Consider the following 21,652-nt stretch of genomic DNA (forward strand, 5'->3'; position numbering starts at 1 on the left):
TGGATAATGTAAATATAAATTGTTCAAACCAAGACCCTCGGACAATACTGGTGCATAAGTAGGCGGGGACGGATTCAAAATTCAACTTTGGAAAATATAGAGAAAGAAAAACCCTTTTAAGAACTACAATGTTACGGTTTTCACATTAAACAAGTACGCAAGCATTCTGATACATACGGTGTAGGTTCTTCTTCAAAGTTCAAACCGTGCCCCTATGCCAGCCCCATGATAAATATGAATAAATGTAGATGTTTTTGTGTATAATTACAATTTATGATGTTATAATGCTCGCATTCTGATGTACGGTTGGTTTACTCAATGTTTTTTTAAAAAGTGACCACCGAAGCAACACCTTCAACCGCAATAAAGTAATGAAAAGTTATGGGAAACAACTTTTAATAATTTTTAAAGGGAATACTGTCCAGCTCAGTATGTACTTATATTCTTCTAAAGATTCAGATTTTAATTAATTAAATTACGTGCGATAAAGATACTTTATTTTCAGCCCTCTGCATTATGGCCCTATCACCTCCATAATTTCAGAATTTTATAAATAATTTAGAAAGGATACAAGTAGTAGTAATCCCTTGTTGCTCAGATAAGCAATGTGGCCCATGGGCCTCTTGTATACATACATTGATGTGCTCTGCAGTTAATAAAAGACAGTGTAACTAAAAGTCAAGGTAGAACTAGAACCACAAAGATAACGGAACAATATTTACCACGTACCCTAAAATCAACAAAACCTACGATAAAGTAATCCGCTCACAGCCTACTTGTTCAGTGTTTGCACACAGAACTGAAAACTCAGAGTCAATATTAGGTAACAGTGATAACACATCAACTCAGTGCAATTTCTTTTGTAAGTCATTGTCATATAATTGCTAGTAGTTTTACTAAGGGATTAGGGGCATTTGAGGGGTAAGAATTACAAAAATGATTTATTAACAGTGATTAAATTTTTGGTGTACATGTCTGCATGAGACTCTTTAAACGATACATTTTGTAACTGATACACTGATTCAGATCTACTTATTTTGTATTTGCCGATACGGTTAATAAAATTTTATAAACGCCTAGTGTATGAGCCTCAAGTTTACTGATGTATTGCGAAAACAGGATCCCAGAAAATCAGGTCACTAATATACCCTCCCCCGAAAAAATCGTGTTCCGAAAACTGAACTGGCTGTTTATGTTCTGTTGGTCGAAATAACGACCATACACCCTCGATATTACTGCACCAGTGAACTTAGTGCTACTGGGGTGTCTCAGAATTCGCTGGCTCGGCTAACTTGAGTGGACATGGCTCAACAAGGTGAGAATCGTATTACATGTAGATAGTGCACTGACACTCTGACCCAATTTTTCACCATGTCCTTTGTTTACGATTATAGAACCGTCAATCTTGTACGAGACTACAAAGGGAGTGTATCTATAGATTCTGTGAAACGTGTCGTTAAAATTTTTATGGTAACGTGAAGAAGATATTTTTACTCTGGCTTATGAATGTAAACATTGGTAAAATTATGCAGTAGTACAGTAATCTAGCTGCAGGTCTGTTGCTCCCGGTCTGAAACAATTCGGATGGACGACCTAGCTGGGTCGTCCGAATTTTTTCAGACCGGGAGCTACAGACCAATCATGTTTTGATATTCCAATTCTTGGCATTCCATTCTCACAGTTATTCGTATATGCATGAAGGAAGCGGGAAAAGTATTTTTCTGCAGTGATCACTGCATATGAACCTTTGTATTGGCGTTTCCTTTAAAAGTTTTGCACATTTTCAATATTTGCAAATAATCAGCTTACCTTAATTTACTATGGACATAATTTTATTGATCTTTTTTAATATACCGATAGTTTAGTCTTCGCTCAAAAGCCAGACAAATTTTGTTGATTCTAAAGAGCCATGGCTGAATGGTCAGCAATGAAATAGACAGGCTTACGTCACAATGCTGTTTGACACAACTACCCAAAGTCCAAGCTCTCGTTAAAATGGTTCAAAACTAGAAATTAGCAAAAACGAATTTTCTGCTTTGACAATCGTAGTGAAGAAACTCTTTTGTTGGCATCGAGAATTTAGTCAATTTACGTGATTGATTTTAGATTTCATATACTATTTATGAGATTACAACAAAGAGGGAAGTTGTGCGGCGAACACTTGAAAGTGTAATCTTTTTCCCGTTTAGAGTTTGCGTTTTAGGACCCACACGTCGAGATTGTCAGTTAAGTTTCTTTATGATACTAAATGGCTTCGATGACCCAGCAAAAATATTAAGTCAAGTTTGTTGTATCTGAAAAACATGGCACTTACAGTTTTGAAAAAATAATATAAACTTTGCATGTTTTGTATTGATTTTGAAAAGTCATTATTTATCCGTTTTCGTTGCCTATATATCTGGGCGTTCGTGCCCATGAATTTAAATTGTTATACTTTCATGTTAAATACTGAAATCTGATTGGTTAAGACGCAGTTCATAATCCGTTTTATTACCTAATCAAAGGGATTTTGTTGTTTTATTATAAATTAAATATTTGCGTCTATTTTGAACTGCCGGTCAATAGACTGCGATCTATTAGACCGCCGGTCAATAGACTGCGATCTATTGGACCGGCAACGTATTTCAGAACGCGGGTATGTTAATGTTACATCCTTTCAATAGTTCTTAGGTAATGTATATTCCTTTACATTGACGCTGTTTTTAATACTAAAGGCTTAGTGAAACCAAATTCAATGTTATCAAAATGGAGTATCATATAAACAACAGTTTTAAAGCTTTACATAAGGTAAAAGACTATTTAAAATCTAATGGGTTGAAGACTCCCACTCCTTTGTGTAAACTGATATTAAATTGAGATGTTGTAATGCATTCAACAGGTTTTGTGCATGTAAAAGATGAAAAAAATCTGAGTATATTGCGTAATGGCACGAAAACTATCTGCAATATACAAATTGTAAACCCCGAAAACTAAAAAAAGGAATTAGGTAATAAAACAATTATTTAATGCTTGAACAGTCAATAAACCAGAATTTTTTCCCTTGGTGCAGTTCAAGTTCATTTCAAGTTCAAGTTCGAGGCCGTGGGCCTCGGGCAATAGATCATACTGAGCTGTTCCCTGCACCTCGGGAAAAATATTCTGGTCTATTGACTGTTCAAGCATTAAATAATTGTATACTATTACCCTCAGCGTTAGCAACGCACTTAGCAACGGGTAACATTTACAAATTGTTACATGCACGAAAATTATGCGCGTACGGTTCGCTGTAGAATTCACGTTATTCCTTTATAAAAGTAAAATTTTCTTAAAAATTAAGACATTCAGTATAACAAAATAAATAGTGCCTGTTTTGGAGGGTAAGAGTTGAAATTAACACCCCTCGAAAATCATTGTCAACCTCCGCTTCGCGTCGGTTGACAATGGTTTTCTCGGGGTGTCAATTTCAACTCTTACCATCCAAAACAGGCACTATTAATATAATGTAACTATCACATAAACTCGAATATCCCATTAATAACAACGGTGGCGTATATACAGTTTGGGCCGCTTTAATTAATACCCGGAACTTCATTAAAGCAATGTTACGTATTTGGGATTTTTCCATTTCCATCAAATTGATTCATTTGATTAAAAGAAGATAGAAGAAATTGATTTTAAAAAAAATTGTCTTAACTAGCGTTCATATATATTTTATTAACTGGAATTTATTTTAATTCATGACCATTTATTCGTTTGATGTTTCAATGGGATTTTAAAATCTTTCCGCGCAATAAACTTATAATTACTATAAGACTAAGTATACATTTCACCCAAAAAGAAAATTTTATTTGCAATACACATGCATGTATAAAAATTAAATCAAACTCGTTGTATTAAGGAATCTATGAGTGAATTCTATGAGTATTCTGAGGTGATAATTTCGGTCGGGCGTAGTCAAATCTATCATAAAGCCCGGTTTGACCACGCTCTGACCGAAATTATCACCTCATAACATTTAAAACATGATTCCTTATTACTTATATTTATATTATTTCCAATTTGCACACTTTTAAACAATATATTTTAAATCACTATAATTTTTTTATGTAGCACATGCTATTTATTACTACTCAGCCAATACCATTTTTCGGTTATGCTTATCTATAATATTTACATTTTCCAGTGTCTTTGCCTGTGATAACACTACGTATTGATTTTGTACTATAAAACCCAAAATACAAATGACGTAAAATTGAGGCGCTTTATTGGATTTGATCACGCCCCGACCGAAATTATCACCTCATAATACTCAAAAATACTCAAAGAATGATTCCTTATTAAGACACGCCCATTTTGTGACACTCATGTTTTATGAAGTTACATGTATTGGGTTTTAGGGATCAAAATTGACTCGTAATTTTATCACAGACAAAGACATTTAAAAATGTAAATATTTACATGTACATTGGTTTAATAACACAAACTGATTAGACGATATGTTGCATCACTGCGAAGTAATGTTTATAAAATGTTAAGCTATCCTGTTATCTACTCGCTTACCTTAGTATACCACCAACCGAAACTTGTTTAACTTCGTGGCATGTACCTTTGGAACAAATATATATTATCATGTTTACATCTAGCTTAATGTTGATATTTTGTAAAGGTAGATTGACTTTATTATCATTTTATTTTTCTATATGTTGCCATTATAAAAAAAATGTGGCAATTAAAAGAAAACATGTTGTCTATTTATCGACAATAAAAAAAAAGACCCGGTTAAAGGGGGGGGGGTGCTCTAAATAAAGCAATATGCCAGTTCTACAAAAAAATCAAATATTTGGCATTATGCAGCGGAAAACATGCGTTGTATTGAAAAATATTTACATTCCAAAATCAGCTCCGCAATAATAACAAAACGTTTGGGTCCGAAATGAGCTTTGTACAGTTATATAATAAACGGTACCTCCCCCTCCACTTATAAACTGTCATCATGGTCCAGACTTAGGTTAAATACTACTGCCTCGGGGCTTCATTCGACAGCGAACATGGCTACCAAAGGTAAGGCCTGTCCTAGTTAATGTGCACTGTTTTATCTTATGTGCAACTTTAGCTTTTAGTGTGATTTTAAATAGGAACACAAGAATTACAAGTAGACAGTGAATCTTTTTTCCGTTTTCTTATACTTTTAAATCGCTTAATTTCAGTTCCTAGCATGCAAGTTATTATAGTATTTGAATAGAATTAGAGAAATTATTTTGTCTAATTTCAACTTAACCAGTGCATGGTCGAGAAATCTCTATTTTGTTTTTTACTTACATGCATCCTGCTTGAAGGTAAATGATTCGTTTGCAAGAAATATTTAAGGCGCGTCTACAAGAAATTTTAGGTCGCCAATATTTTTGCTACGACCCTGCACAATGTAGCTCCCGGTCTAAATAATGTACGGACGGATTGACGACTTGGGAGCTACAGTTCCGTACGTGTTTAAATGTTGCAATTTAACAAAAGTAGTTACCGTAATTTATTATGCTATTAATGAAAGCAAAGTATAATTTATTACGATTAACTCAGAATTTCGTTTTCAATCAATTGTAAGACATTGCTCAATCAAATCTCGAAAGCTGCATTCGCGAAATTTTCAACAAAACATTGAGTGTTTTTCATGACGGTGTCAACCCCCCCCCCCCCAAAAAAAAATGAAGAGTGGCGATCGAGTGTTAGTTCTTATTCAATCTTATGATTATACACATGCAAGCGTGGTTATTCTTTGCTCCTTTTCTGCTTTGTTGTTGTTGTTGTTGTTTTGTTGTTGTTTTGTTGTTGTTGTTTTTTTGGGGGGGGGGATTGGGTGGTTAACATTTCGTACACCGGCTTGCAAAATCTTAGCGGTTATCTCCTGCAGATACGGTATGCAGTGAGAGATACAGGATGTAATGGGGTCACGGACAGTATGACACTAAATGTTAAGCGCGGGTCGTGTGTCGGCTTCAGGTACAGACACTTGAACTATGATGTTTGATGTCACTGTATCGTCGTGATCGCAGAGTGAGAGTCAAAGATTGGGGGGGGGGGGGGGTGAACAAGGTGGGTAAAATGCATATATTAGGATATATAAAATTCTGAACATAGAATATAATAGATTACATTGATATGCCACTACAATCTTCAATCAGTGTCATTTTTTAGAACTTTAATAATTTTTAAAATTTGTTATTTTTTTGTCATACAGTGTCATAAAGGTTTATAGAAAATAATCCAATTTCAATCAAAAACACTTTTTAAATAATGAAAGAAAAGACCAAACCGTAAGAAACCTATGTAGTTGATCATGCTGATCTTGGCATTCCGTTTGTGCATTTGATAGGCGTAATTACTGTTAATGTACATAAGTACGTAAGCAATAAGAAACAGCCAAATCGTCTCCTGTCAGACTTTGAGTCTGACATCATTATGCGGGATTTTTCTTAGGTCGCTGTAATCGATAAACGGGGCGTGTTGATTTTAGTTTGGCTGTTTCTATATACAGCTATGAATTAACTATAAGTTTCCGTAAGAAATAGAGGAAATAATACTTGGTAGATGTAAATATATCGTTATCGTTGACAAACTAATCATGTTAAAGCTGCTTGGTCCGATTTTATATCAGATTTTGTGTACACTTTTAAACGATGGTTTTGCTTATATGTGTACTGTATAATAATAGACATTGCAGTAGCTCTGGCAAATTAAAAATAAATCTGTGTATATTTTGTTCATTATTATTTCTGAAGTTTGTTTTGTTTACAATCGATGCATAGCATGCGGGTTGAATAAATGTGTCGATTTGCCAACAAAAGCAAAAAAATGCATTATTGTATAAAACTCTTCCTTTCCAAATACTTAGCGCTATTAATTTATGCATCTGAACTCCCTGGGTATTTCAATGAGCTATAGATCTATACATCTGTAAAACTGTAGCAGGCATGTTGCATCGGGGGATTGGGGCAGGGAGGGGGATACCCAATTCCACTTTTTCAAATATTTCTACTTTTTTAGAGCCGGAAAAATTATAGGAAAAGTTACAAAATTAACCATAAGATAGATTTAGTTTGAAGTATTTCCACCCCACAGATTAAGTAATTTGATGATTCGTGAAAAAGTTCTTTGTCAAAATTTAGCTAACTAAAGTTTGCCCCCACCCCGCCAACTTTCAAAAACGACGCCACGTGACTTTCATGACGTGACATAATGCCACTAAAAGATGTTTTGGATCAAAATCAACATAACAATGAGTTACAAGTACAAATTATGTAAAATTTAAGTGTATATGTACCCTATGGTGAATAAACAATGACACGTTTATTTTTAGGATTAGTAGAACGTTTGAAAAATGGCGAAGACATCCTCATCGCGGAGGGATACATGTGGGAGCTGGAACGAAGAGGATATTTAACTGCAGGCGGATTTATTCCAGAAATTGTTCTAGATAACCCAGAGGTAGTTCGTGCCCTGCACATGGAATTCATCCATGCTGGGACAGATGTTATAGAAGCATTTACAGTAAGTTACCGGATGTCACTGTAAATAAGTATTTTACGAAATCGTTCCGTCACATCATCAATTAATCAACACGAAATTAACATGAAATAAAGAGTCGATAGATATATTTACACATTTTCTTCTCTAGTGGAACTTACTCTCAAACAACCACCTACTTGGGAGTGTTCTGTTTAACAATCTTTTTAAGATTCCAATTAACTAGTATTCTTCCACTGATGTTTGGTTGTTGAACACCAACTTGGACCAAAGTTCTCTCTCTCTCTCTCTCTCTCTCTCTCTCTCTCTCTCTCTCTCTCTCTCTCTCTCTCTCTCTCAGAAGGGCCAGTCCTTGTCTTTTGCCATTAATTTACATTAGATGCGCATATTTCAAACAATACCATATATTCATGCATGTTTTCGATACTCTTTAGTACTATGGTCATCGAGAGAAGCTGCGGACCATAGGGCGGGAAGATGATCTTGAGAAGCTTAATAGGGTAGCGTTGCAGATGGCAAAGGAAGTGGCCCGAGAAAATGGTAAACTGTTTGCGGGTGGAATCTGTAATTCCGGAATATATGACCCTCAGGACGAGTCAACATTTGCTGCAGTCACGGCCATGTTCAAAGTATATAACTTCAATTCTACATAATATAATTGGGGGGGGGAATCAATAAATGCATTTTTTCTTTAAAAAGTTATGCAAATATATAACCGCAATGTCGTTTTTTATTTAATATTTTCGATTATTTATTTTCAAAAGTATTTTCACATCTGAAATTCTTTTCATTTGCTTCCTAATTGTTGAAAATCAAATATTTTATTTATCTCACAGGAACAAATCGAATGGGCAGTTGAATACGGAGTAGATTACATCATTGCTGAAACGTTTAATGACTTAGGGGAAGCCATGCTCGCTTTAAAAGCTATACAACAATATGGAAAAGGTATTGTAAAAACAGTTAATATGTATGAATTGAATGTTTTATTAATGTACAATAAAATTATTGTTATTTTTAATTTTCATTGAATCTAGTTATGAAGTTATAGCTTGAATATATGTAACTAGGTACTCTCTGCCACACGTAAAAATAAATCAGTTTCACAAGTAAAACTCAAATTTATACAAGATTCACTCTTTTTCTTTCTCTAAACATAAATGTATGCAGTAAAACGAGCATACACAATCTAAACAAAATGTTTATTCCACAGGAGTACCAGCTGTTATTACTATGACGGCATATATTCCGGATATGACGACAGATGACGTACCGTTTCCGGAAGCTTGTCGCCGTTTAGAGGAGGCAGGGGCTGCAGTGGTAGGGGTGAACTGTGGAAGAGGCCCCCGCACCATGCTGCCTCTCGTCAAAGAGATCAAGAAAGTGTGTAAGGTCAGTAAACGTACCATGATTATGCATAAAAAGAACTAAAAATACAGTAAACATTAAATCGGATCTCATTTCAAGACCGAACAGTAGCCTTTTTGTAATGCTTTTAGATTACATAGCGGATAGCTACTGTGTAATTTCTCTGAAAAAAAAACTATATACATGTATATATTATATTACACAAAACAGTTCCTTTAGGTATATGTTCACCAAAGCACGGTTGTATTTTTCTAAAGGCATTAAAATATATAAAAAATAATTAATATGTACATTTTATATCTGTTCATTACTTTTGCTGCACCTTTTCCCCCTTGTAATCAGGTGTCAATATTGTCTCCCATTGGCAGACATTCAAAGGATACCCAATGTATTTGTTTTATATTTAATGATATAGTTATAAGTCTGGCGATGGCAATTCAAAGTATTTTCTTGTCTAAAGCAGTTTTTAATTACATGAATAAAGGGTATAGATATTGCTCTAAAGAAGAATTTTATGTTATCATTTAAAGTTCAACGTTTTCATTGGTTGAATGAGAAGGTATTCATTTTACATGTACATGTATATTGTAATTTTTCTCTGCTCTATTCAGGGTCCAGTGGCTATGCTACCGGTTACTTTCCGCTGTAGGGACAACTGCAGGACATTCCAGTCCCTTAAAGACCCAGAAACAGGCAAGTATCTGTCCCCTGCTCGCCTTTCGTCTCGTGTCTTTAACTTGTTTTAATGCAAGCTACAGACATTCTGTGACAATGGGAAAAATCCACGTAATGACTTTTTGCATCACTTCTAATAATTATTATCTTTTTTCCTACATTCAAATGATTTAGCCTGTGATATTCTACTCCATCAATTCTTTAAATATAGCGCCCTTATCAAATCAGAACCATCTTAACAAGGCATTGGACTTTCAGTAGGATGTAACAATCTCGCCCAAAGCCAGACAAATCTTGTTGATTTCAAAGAGCCATGACTGAGTAGCCAGCAATGAATTAGACAGGCCTACGCCACATTGCCGATTGACACAGCTACCCAAAGTCCAAGCTCTTGTTAAAACGGTTCTATCTCAACAGCCGTAAAAAATATAAGTTTTTCTTTAAAATATAAGTGATACGGGGTCCACGTAAGATTTCATTTGATTATGCAGCTACCCTAAGTCCAAGCTCTTGTTAAAGTGGTTCTATCTCAACAGCCGTAAAAAATATAAGTTTTTCCTTAGAAATAAAAGTGATACCCACGTAAGATTTCATTCGATTATGTGCAGTTAGACATGTTGACTATATGACGAGAATCGATAATAAAAATGACATTGTTTCCGCTCTAAAGATATGTTTTTTGAAGAAATAATTGATAGGTTAGTCTGGTCGCTGTTAACCATTCAAATATTTACTTTATTCTTGACTATAAATTAGGCTAAATTAGCAACTTGCAAAAATTTCCACCTTTATGATGTTTGGCGTAAAATACAATCAAAGCAGAAAAATTATTGCTAAATCTATTTGCTTGTTTTTTTTGAATTACCACTTTAAGGAAACATAAAATACTAAATCTAAGTGTGCCGAGTACCAAAAAAGTAATTTCATCACCTATATTTTATTGTAGGAAAGCCTTTATATCCGACTGATTTGGAAGCCGCTAGATGTAGTCGATCTGACATCATGTCTTGGGCCGAGGAAGCCAAAGCAGCTGGGATAAACTACATCGGTCTCTGCTGTGGCAACGCCTCTTTCTACTTCCGCGAGCTCGCGGAGGCTTACGGTAGAAAACCGCCCACGTCAAAATATACTCCTAATGTAGGCCTTAGCCATATCTTTGGGAAAACTAGTGAGGCTGACAAATACAAACGTTCAACCAAGATCAAAGAATTTATGATTGGCAAAGACAATGCTTAGAGGGGATTAGCAGTTCCGATACATTTCCGAGACTTTTTATTATATTAGTGCATGCAACGGTTGCGATTGGGTCCTTTCTCTCCTGATATGAGAGTGATGATGTTTCATCATTATTCTTTGATTTTGTTAGCGTATACATGTACATATGTGTAGTGAAAATGATATTTTATTAGCAATGCTGACTGCAAACGAGAAATAGATAGAAATAAATAAAGTAAGTGTGGTCTTTTTTGGAAAATATACTGTATCACGTATTGCAAGACTATTCTTTCGTCTTTTGTCACTGCGTTCTTGGAGAAAAATGTTAATCTAAATCAACGTGCATTGCTAACCAAAGGGGGCAATAAGTTGAAATTAGTAGTAAGGTAACAAAGAACAGGGGCGTACAAGGCGTCGCATATCCCCCGATCGGAGCAATGAAGACGAAAGAATTTCAATTCAAGTTAGAATATTAATTTTTGACTTGTATGCATTGTTTTCATTATAAATTTCACAAATTCACAAAGTCAATATTGTGCTTTTATTCTAAAAACACGTCAGGTATTGGTTTCCAAATTAAGCTGCACATCGTTTTTGCCGAAATCATGGATCATTCACTGTTTTTAATTGTTAAATTAGGTATGAATGGGTTCTGACTCCATCCTTAAGGTATTTATATTTAAAGAATAAGTTTATTTTGATTTTTTTTTTATTGATTATTAATAAAATGGAGTCTAGACCCATAATGGGTCAAATTTGTGATTTTCACCAAAAACGTTTTACTTTATTAATTATTGTCAAAGAGTTAAATTTATTCACCCGTACTCTAATGTGTCAACGTAGCTCAGTGTGATAGGCGGAGGCTCGTAGGCCATCCTTGTCCACGGAGAGGGTGTTCGAATCAGATAGACGGCGTGTTATTTTTAGTTCATTTGCCTTTAAGTAAAAACGTGTTTTGCTTTTATATTGATTGAGAAAAGTATCTAATACCATTTATATAATGACAACAATTACGTTATGTTCATTTTCTGTACATACAATGTCGGATAAAAATAGCGCTATCACATGAAATCATGCTGTAATGCTTAGGAAGCATCAAATAAAACAAAGGAGATAAGTACAAAGTACATGTATTATTGTAGATTATTTATTTCTCAGAGAATGCAGTTCTATATTATACATGTACATGAACTAATTGAGCTTAAATTTAATCGGTTTCGTCAAATGGCTGCTTAAAATAGCAATGTTTACAAAATTTATGGATTTTTTGAAATGTGTTTAAAACAAAAGATATCGAGTATCCTTGCTCCATGTGGAATCTGCGCAACGTCTGACAACTTTGTAATTTGCAAAGTATTATTAATTTACCTTGTAAGTCAACTTTAAGGAGTTGAAATGAAATTCTTGACATTTCTTGTTATTTATTATTTTGTTGAAAATGAAATATAAGTTGGCATGCACAGTCTCTTTTTTCGAGGTTTCCACCAACACACACTGGATTTCCACTCAGAACCCCGGGCGGAAGTTGGCAGGTGCGCGTCCTCGTATGGTCGCAGAACGGAGCGTGTGTGTTCGAACATTTGGTCCAATCGGACCATTCTGACCACTGTCCGTTTACTGAAAATAAACAAAAAATTTGATTTTTAAAACATAAAAACAGAGAACAGAGAAGGGGTTGGAATGAGAGAGAGAGAGAGAGAGAGAGAGAGAGAGAGAGAGAGAGAGAGAGAGAGAGAGAGAGAGATGGTAGATACAACAAAAATTGGTACCCAGCATTAGTTTTTTTTTAAATGTTTTGATTTTGTTGACCCTAAACACAGTAATAAGAAATATCGTGTCGTCAAGACATGACTGATATCGTTTGTGGCAAACTCAATACACATGAAAACTTATTTCGAGTATATCATGGGATTTGTGAGAGGGAATTCAAGTTCAACACTAAAAACAATTATGTTTTTTTTTTGGTTTATTATAGTATTCTTATACTCATATTTTTTTCAATTCTAAAATGAATATGCCATGAATATGCCATTCGTCGAAATGACAAAAATAAATAATTTCATTGCGAGGTGCTATTTTTATACCATCGATGTCTTCCACTTTGATGATTTGATGAGAATAATAACGTTGCACTCCTTCACATGTGGACACGCGCTTTACAACTATCACAGATCGCTGGTCACCGTCCACTGTGTTATCTTCCTTTGGATGTAATCTAATTTTCTTAGTTCCTGCTTCGTTTGCCTGGAATTCTACTTGTAAGGGCTCATAGTACCATTGTTTTCTAAAACCTGAAGTATATCATTACATCACCTTTGGTTTGTGGGTTTTTTTTTTCATCACAAAGTAATGATTTAAATGAAAATTATCTTCATGTCAGCACACACACACACACACACAATATACAAATATATATATATATATATATATATATATATATATATATATATATATATATATATATATATATATATATATATATATATATATATATATATAACTTAAAATAATTAAATTTTAAATAAATAATTTTCTTACTTTGATCCGAGACATCAACTAAAGAATAAATGGTGTTTGGCATATTTGGCGGGTTCTTAACAACGAAGAATATAGGATCAGCTGAATCTTCTCTTTGAGAAACCTGCTCAGGTCCTGTAAAAATTAATTATGCACAATGGTTTCAGCTACAAAAAACATTGCTATTATATGACAGAGGGAATGGTACCATGTACTTAGAATTTGCACGCGAATATATATATATATATATATATATATATATATATATATATATATATATATAAAAGATTATATATGATTATATATATCGCTCGTTACCACTCTTATTCTTCACGTTATTCTTCATATTTTAACATCGAAAAACATAAAAATGAAAAAAGAAAGTTTTACCATACTTTGATATGATAATCCCTTTTCTATATTATTACGAAGCACGTATCATATGGCTGTGATATCCACTGCTTTCTTTAACAAAACGTACGCTCGTATATTGTATGGCAACACATATAAACTTCATGTAATTTTAAACGACACTGGCACGTCTTTTTTGTGTCCAAATAAAAAAAATCAAGAAATAATTGATTCTTCTAATAATGCATTGACCAACATACAGACGGTATACTTATACATTGAATTTAAAACAAAAGAAAGTAAGCATAGATATGTATATAAATTGTCATGTCCTACCATCATTGTCAATAAATGTAAACCGGAGACGTTGGAGTTCTATGTTCCTTGCTTTGTCACTGACTATAACTACGATGACAAATTGAGGCTCCACAACTGTGTTGTCAGTTGTCTTGATAACAAAACCACGTCCTGCGTTGTCAGCGACGGTTACTAAGGTCTTCAAACTCTCTACAAAGAGCACAATGATGAAATTGGGTCCAAATGATCGTTCGTAATCTCAATATAGTACAAAACCATTGACAGCTTATAATCCAATTGAAATAAAAGACAACATGAAAGAAAATTAAAACTTTAACAATCAGTTAGTTTATAATACGTGGTAACATAGGCATAATAATTGCCTAATAATAGTCATTTTTAAAGACATATCACATTTCATTAATGGCATAATATGACAATCTTACCGGCACAAGTTGATGGACATTCAAATATCAAACTGTAGGACAGCTCAGAAGGGTCGGTTGCACTTTTATTGGCAGTCACAGTGAGAGACCCCCCTTCTACCACGTAATCATAGGCGTACCTCCAAGCTAAATAAAGCAATTTATTGCATTATTGAAATAAATTACAAATTAACCGTTTTTACCATTTTGTTTCTATTTCTTGTGACTCAATTTAAAGAGGCATGGTCACGATTTTGGTCAAATTTCATTTTTCCATAGTATTCACAATGCTTCAGAAATGCATTTCTAATGATATCTGGTTGAGCAAAATTGATACACATGCGAAAAGGGTATGTGCTGTAGACTGATAATTACCACCGAGATTTGTTCAAAAGCCCCGTTCATAATTTTCATATTTGGTAGGCCAAAAACGTTAGAAAGTGGGTCGAATTCTTTTGATTGTCAGTCGTAGAGTTAGAACCAAGATACAGAGCTCACAATTCTTTGTCATGAAAACAAGGCTCGTGTCCTGTTTTTTTTATTTACATTGGTGCAATATACCGGTAAAAGTTCTATTCTGAGCTGATTTTTTCTGTTCTTATTAGTTTTAATTTAATTTAGAAACCTCTCTCTCTCTCTCTCTCTCTCTCTCTCTCTCTCTCTCTCTCTCTCTCTATATATATATATTCGATTTATAGTGAGTTTTATACTTACACAATGACTGTACCTGGGATCCTACAATCGGAAAAAATAGTTTTAATTACATTGTACTGTCTAAACATTACAGTTACAATTTTGTAGTCTAAAATTTGTTTTACTAGTATCTTTCTCTTGATTTTATTAATATTGCTTATTTCAGTACACATTGTGAGTTGTTGTCACTCACTTAAAAACACGTCAAATTATTACTCACCAGTCAATAGAAGGATGGACAGCGTTAACAACAACATCTTTCAGCTTATTAGTGCTACCTTTTAATTGTGATAAAACAAAGTATTTCGTTAAGAAATCATTGAACACCGATGTTTATTAAACTTTAGCAACCAAATGAATCTTCAAGTTTTATTTCATTTGAAAAAAAATTTTGTACTAATATACAGTTGGGATCGTGCACAAGTTGTGCAACTAAGGTCGCTCTCTCCCTTTACAATTATCGAAGAGACGTGCAATGGAAAACAGTGTCATGAAGTTGACAGATTGTTGGAAACTAGCTGGGGTGTTTACATTTATTTTCACCTTTTATAAATTTTTGGAATATATGCTACAATTTGAATTTAAAACGGGGATTATGTTTTCGGTACGATGTACTCTAATACACAATATTATCGTGTGATGTTCCATACCACCTTAAAGCATTTGAATTTTATGAAGAATTTTAAGTTTGTTGCATTTATTTAAGAGGTTTAGACTAACTTCTTTGATGAATTTGAACGCCCTCGAACGCCCTGGAATGATATTCCAGATGCGACTTTTTAAACCATAAAATTTCCAAGAGAATTCTTTGAATGGAATGGTTAAGGATTAGTTGATAAGATTTACAAAATTTTTGAGAGTGATTATTGAATACAAATTTCATAACAAAATAAAGCATTCAATTTGCAGTTTAGACATTTGCTTTCAAAGGGTACATATAAAGAAGTCTTTTTTATATTTCATCAGAATTTATTTTAAAAAATGTTTGATCAGACAATTTATTTTGTCTTTAATCAACGCTAATTATGATTGTTTTGAAATTTGTTATTTATATAGAAATGATAAATTATTATTTGTTTGAAGTTACATTATAAAATCGATAAAAATGAAGACTGTTCCCTGATAAGTTGCTGTGCTTAGATGTAAAACTTCATTATTTTTCAAATTGAAATGCAGCATAAAGCATTCAAAGACAAATTTTAAAATCTAATTTTGAAAACAATGTTTTCACAGTCTTTTATTTCTTTTGTTTGTTATAATTCAACTGATATATAATTGGTATCGTGCACAGGTTGTGGAGCTAAGGTAATGTCATTATTACTTTTTTATGGAACTGGTTTTTCATACGTTTAAAACTGCTTTTTCATCAACATTACAAAATATTTTAGTTTTTACATAATGATAATAAAGTTAAAGTTGTTAGAACTTGTTTCTGATCCTTTTTAATATATATACATACTAAAACATTTCAAACAAAAGACAAATTAAATGAAATAAATAACGAATAGTAAAATATATAGTAAAAATTGATGAATTTAGAAAAGAAATCATTGATTCAGAAGACGATTTCTCTCAAACTAATTTAAACAACATAGAAAAATTAATCTGTGAAAGAAAACAACTTACCTAGTGTGGTTGACCAATGTATCTTAACACTCTGAATCGGTATTTTTATACTTTTTCCAAGATGTTATCATTTTCTTCAATCAGAGATTGTATCTCAAAAGCCAATATACATGTAATTGAAATCGAATGTAAAATCATTAAAAAGTAATATAAATAATATCTTTTGCGCATTGTCCAGATCGAAGAAACATATCTCTAATGATTTTTCGATAGATACGTTATCTCTCTTCTTTTCTCTTTTCTGTCTCTCTGCTATTTGTCTCCCTCTCAAATATATAACTACCAATGAATGAATTCAAATGCAGGTACTGTTATTTTATTTATTTGTTTTGTTCAAAATTCAAATCGCAGTTACTCAACACATGGAGGGTTTTTTTCTCATTTTTTACATGTGTGCTTTGGAAGAACAAACAAAAACTTAAAAAAAAATAAAACATGCATATATTATCAAAATCATCAATCATCAATTTATTACCTGAAAAAATATACTCAATATGTTTATATATACACTGTGAATCATATTGTTTTATCTTTAATGATAAATAAAAGTACGACAAACAGGATGCAATGTTATAGTTTGATTCGTATATAGATATCATCTCTAAAGGCTTGGTTAATGGGACATTACAGATTGATGGTTGCTTAATTTTATCAAACATTACACACCTTCGCGCACTTTTGTAAAATATATGTTGTATCTACAGGTACAATTAGCGTGGGCATTTTGTTAATTTATCAGAAAAAAATTGCTTCCTTTTTTCTAGATATATAGCTATGTTTAATTGTGACATATGTTGAGTCCTGTTTTTCAACTTTTGTAAAAAAAAAAAAAAAAAAAAAAAAAAAAAAAAAAAAAAAAAAAAAAAGAGGATAAAAATATGTTTGGATAAGGTAACGAATAAATGTGTTACCAACAAATATACTTTTCATTAAAACACAAGATGACGTAATCCGGAATACGTTTCCCAATTATAAGAGTTGCATATCTTCAGATTATAACCATTCTCCTTTATTGATAGTAAACTTGTATGTAAATGTTATTAAGAAGTCGGTGCTGTGAAGAATTTAATTTAATTTCACTTAGCTGTAAAGAAATATTTTTTGAGAGTTAAACGAATCGTCTTATACGATGAACATTCTCTATATTTTCTGTCCCATTTAGTTGTTTATTTTTTATGTTAAACGCCAATTAATGCCTCAACTACACACACGGAATAGAAAAGATTGTCTAAATTATGATTTAAAATGTCTTCGAAGCATTATCTGCAACATGCATAGTGCCCGTATCTTCACTTCAATAGGGTTGTTTTTGTAAGCTGTAATATACGCAGATCACAGCCTACGATGTTCCTTTTGAGAAGTTCTGTATCTCTATGGACTTTTGCTATCAATGAAGTACTCTGTATGATTAAGAATTTACAATGGACTTCCGAAACTTTGTCAACTCTTTTTGTTTCTGTCATAGATTTGATTTACAAATTGTCTTGTGAATTTTACCATATTTATAGCAACTTGTCAGATTAAACTTTGGACTTAAACCATTCATCTGATCTCCCCGACATAATTAAATGTTATCAATATTTACAATGTTTTGCAAATACAAGAAATCTTTACAGTTCAATGTATTTTCATGATCGATTTAGTGACAAAAAATTTAAAAAATCAATTAAATGGTGGTTTATCTGACCGAAGTATTTGTGAAGAGTCATCGTATGAGGAAAATTACTGTTCCAGTTGTTTATTTATTCTTAATTCAACATTTTTTCATTGCCCTGTACCCAAGATTTGACACTTTACAGTTAATATAAGTGAGGAAGAGTTATTAAGTTTTTGTATTCAGAGAGAACTACAATGTAGTTAGATTGTTTATATTTGTTTCGATGATATCGTTGATATTTTTGGTAAGTTTCCACACATTATTTAACTTAAATTCTGAGGCTTTTCCTTCAACATTAGATTTACAAATAAATCTTTATGAACTCGATTTATAATCGAAAAAAATTAAAACGAAACAAAAACCATTTTTAACAAATGATTTATTCTACAACAAATAATAAATTCAAAATAGGTTAAGGAATTCAATGAACATAATTATACATAAATAAAAAAAAGCACGTTTATAATCAAAAATAACAGATCACTTATGCAGTGTAACCTAGGAAGCGAAGCAGGGACAATGCTTAGATTCGCTGCTCTGTCCATCACAGACTGGATTTCCATTCAACACCGAAGGAGGACGTTTACATGTTCGAGTCCTCCTTTGGTAACAGAAAGGAGGTGTGTTCGAACACTCTGACCACATCGACCACTCTGTCCACTGTCCATACACTGTAAGTAAATCAGAACAACTATTTTTAAAATTCTCACGAGATCAGTTTGAGGGATTCGGTTAACTGAATATAGATAAATAATGAAAAATGGGTGTGTACTTTTTACTCTTATTATCTAAATTGCAATGAAGATCAAAATAAACTAATCTAATAACAATGTGATTTAATGTATTACATAATCAAGAATGATAAGTGTATAAGTGTAAGTATATAAGAAAAACTATTTTAAGAATTATCATAAGATCATGTAAGATCATTCGATCATCGATTAAAGATTAATGAAGCTAGATGTCTTTTTTCTCTTATTATCTAAATTGCAATGAAGATTAAAATAATATAATCTAATAACGATGAGTTTAAATGTATAACGTAATCAAGAATGATAATTTTGAGGTGTTTTAATACCATCATTGTCTAGCACGTTGACAATGCGATGGGAATGATAACGAGCTATGCCCTCATCAGTTGACATGCGCTTTGTGACCAACACGTATTGCTGGTCACCGTCCACCGTGTTATCCTCCACCGGACGGACTAAAATGGACTTGTTTCCTGTTTCGTTTTCTTTGAATTCCACTTGTAAAGGATCAACGTACCATTGTTTTCTAAAGTCTGAAATGTATTCAACAAACAATTGTCGATTGGTTAAAAACATTGCTTCTTGTTATTTAGACATGTAACACCGCAATTGCAAAAAAAAAAGATAAAAATTTTTCTTTGGTATTTTACTGTAATACTTCACAACAGATACTGGAAACACTGTTTCAAATATAATTAAATTGCTGTCAATACATTGTACGTCAAAAGCTCTGTAAATATTCTAGTATGTTTCATTATTTTCTCACTTTGGTCCATGACATCAACGACTGTATATACGGTGCCCGGCAGATTAGGTGGATTGACAACTTCTAATAATATAGTGCTCCATACACTTTCCAAAACAGTAGTCTGGTCAGGATCTGGAAGCATATTAATTCTTAATAAAATAGCAGCAAAAGGAGCATATTCCACTTTGTTCATAGCTAAAAATTGTTTAAACATTTCATATACCGGTATTGTGTGAGAGCTTATAAAATGTGTATTCAACAGCTAGACTTGTAGGTAATATTTTTTCTATAAAGCTTGCGACAGGACATTTCTTTTTGTTTAGATAATTTCTTATATGTGAAAAGATTAAGTGGTTAAGTATTTTTTATTCTTAAGATTACATACAGAACTTTTCTATTTGAAAAAAAAATCAAATGGACCGCGACATAGGGAACAAACCAGGAATAATTATCATAAATAATATTGATAACGTGTTCCTTACCATCATTGTCAATAAATTTAAATCGGAGTCGTTGTAATTCTTTGTTTTCAGCAGTTTTATCACCAACTATGACGACGACGTCAAATAGAGGCTCCACAAGTTCGTTGTCAGTTGTCTTGATAATAAAACCACTTCCGGAGTTGTCAGCGATGCTAACCAAGTCATTCAAACCATCTAATCAAAGTACAAAAAAATCACAGAATGTATCTTAACCAACCACTCTGAACAATTGTGTTTTATTATACCGGTATATGATCCATGATTGTCGGAATCATAATAGTTGTTACTAAAATAAAATTCCACTCGGCCTTTTGTACACTTTATTTGTATGTTAAACCATGCATACAACAATGCATACAAAGTAATAACCTTTCATTTAAATAAAAACGATGAATGACGACAAGCTGTAAAAGTTGTACTACTAGGTATTTCAGAAGAAGTATTTCAAAGGGCCTTTCATGACAGATGGGGAAATCCTTACCGTTACATGTCGTGGGACATTCAAACAATAAACTGTAGTATAGTTCGGCAGGGTCGGATTCCTCTTGAATGACAGACACAGGGAGGCTTCCACCCTCTACCACAAAATCATACACATACTTCCATGCTAAAAAGAAATATGATTTACAATATATGGGTATTTTTCTGAAGAAGAGAGAGAGAGAGAGAGAATGTTTAATAAATTCGCTGGAGAAATCATAAATTATAAATGATTTAATCTAAGAGAAGGCCGAAAATTGAAACCAAATGATATAACAGATTCTTTAATAATATATCTAACTTTTATTTTAATTGTATACTTACATAGAGATTGCACTCGGGATCCTGTAGTTAAAATAACAAAAATAATATCAGTTTCTATTTAAACACCACATTTGTTTGATTTATTTCTCCCACAGTTTCAGGTGTATGTTTATAAACGTTGCATACATATTTATCTAGATTAAGGTACTTAGCTACTAAGTGGTACAAGAACCATAGGTGTCATTCTCTCGATTTTCTTTGCATCTCTTTTATAACATTTTTGCTAATTGTTGTCACTCAGCTATAAACCACAAAGATACTTACCAGTCAAAGAAAAGATGAACAACATTAATAATATCATCTTCCTAGCTATATTTTTGGCCCTACAAAGCGAAGGAGAAAATTAATGTCTTAATATATATATCACATACATAATTATAAAAGTTAAGTTTTTCTCTTTATTTTAATGATCGCAATCCTTTGAAACACGTTAATTGAAAAAGCGTTTATTCCTTTGATGTCGCAGATAAAAAAGTAAACAGCAATCGACTTTTTTCATAAATCATCATTGACTAATTAATAAATTGTGAATTATTTTAGAAATA

At 32.8% G+C, this 21,652-nt stretch overlaps 3 protein-coding genes across 4 annotated transcripts; 1 reads left to right on the top strand and 2 right to left on the bottom strand.

The window, feature by feature from the left end:
* The first annotated feature begins 1,173 nt into the window (after positions 1 to 1,173).
* Positions 1,174 to 11,041, top strand: LOC128185728 (betaine--homocysteine S-methyltransferase 1-like). 2 transcript variants are annotated; one of them, XM_052855366.1, is made up of 7 exons: positions 1,174 to 1,315; positions 7,331 to 7,521; positions 7,932 to 8,126; positions 8,334 to 8,445; positions 8,711 to 8,889; positions 9,477 to 9,558; positions 10,487 to 11,041. In XM_052855366.1, the coding sequence occupies exons 1-7, from the start codon at positions 1,303 to 1,305 to the stop codon at positions 10,774 to 10,776; spliced, it is 1,062 nt and encodes a 353-aa protein (XP_052711326.1). In that variant the 5' UTR covers positions 1,174 to 1,302; the 3' UTR covers positions 10,777 to 11,041. The 2 variants fall into 2 exon arrangements, with proteins under 2 accessions (XP_052711326.1, XP_052711324.1); XM_052855364.1 differs by lacking the exon at positions 1,174 to 1,315 and adding an exon at positions 4,926 to 5,040.
* An 833-nt stretch (positions 11,042 to 11,874) lies between these two features.
* LOC128185473 (uncharacterized) lies at positions 11,875 to 15,295 on the bottom strand. Its single transcript, XM_052855063.1, has 6 exons — positions 15,259 to 15,295; positions 14,367 to 14,492; positions 13,960 to 14,130; positions 13,294 to 13,407; positions 12,840 to 13,046; positions 11,875 to 12,372 (listed from the first exon to the last, which is right to left on the bottom strand). The coding sequence occupies exons 1-6, from the start codon at positions 15,293 to 15,295 to the stop codon at positions 12,173 to 12,175; spliced, it is 855 nt and encodes a 284-aa protein (XP_052711023.1). The 3' UTR covers positions 11,875 to 12,172.
* A 3,388-nt stretch (positions 15,296 to 18,683) lies between these two features.
* On the bottom strand, positions 18,684 to 21,413 carry LOC128182874 (uncharacterized). Its single transcript, XM_052851638.1, has 7 exons — positions 21,372 to 21,413; positions 21,108 to 21,128; positions 20,785 to 20,910; positions 20,304 to 20,477; positions 19,840 to 19,953; positions 19,400 to 19,606; positions 18,684 to 18,992 (listed from the first exon to the last, which is right to left on the bottom strand). Exons 1-7 carry the CDS (start codon positions 21,406 to 21,408, stop codon positions 18,820 to 18,822), a joined length of 852 nt encoding a protein of 283 aa, XP_052707598.1. The 5' UTR covers positions 21,409 to 21,413; the 3' UTR covers positions 18,684 to 18,819.
* Positions 21,414 to 21,652: the final 239 nt, after the last annotated feature.

The sequence above is a fragment of the Crassostrea angulata genome, chromosome 5 (genome assembly GCF_025612915.1).
Source record: "Crassostrea angulata isolate pt1a10 chromosome 5, ASM2561291v2, whole genome shotgun sequence".
In the NCBI taxonomy this organism is placed as follows: domain Eukaryota; kingdom Metazoa; phylum Mollusca; class Bivalvia; order Ostreida; family Ostreidae; genus Magallana; species Magallana angulata.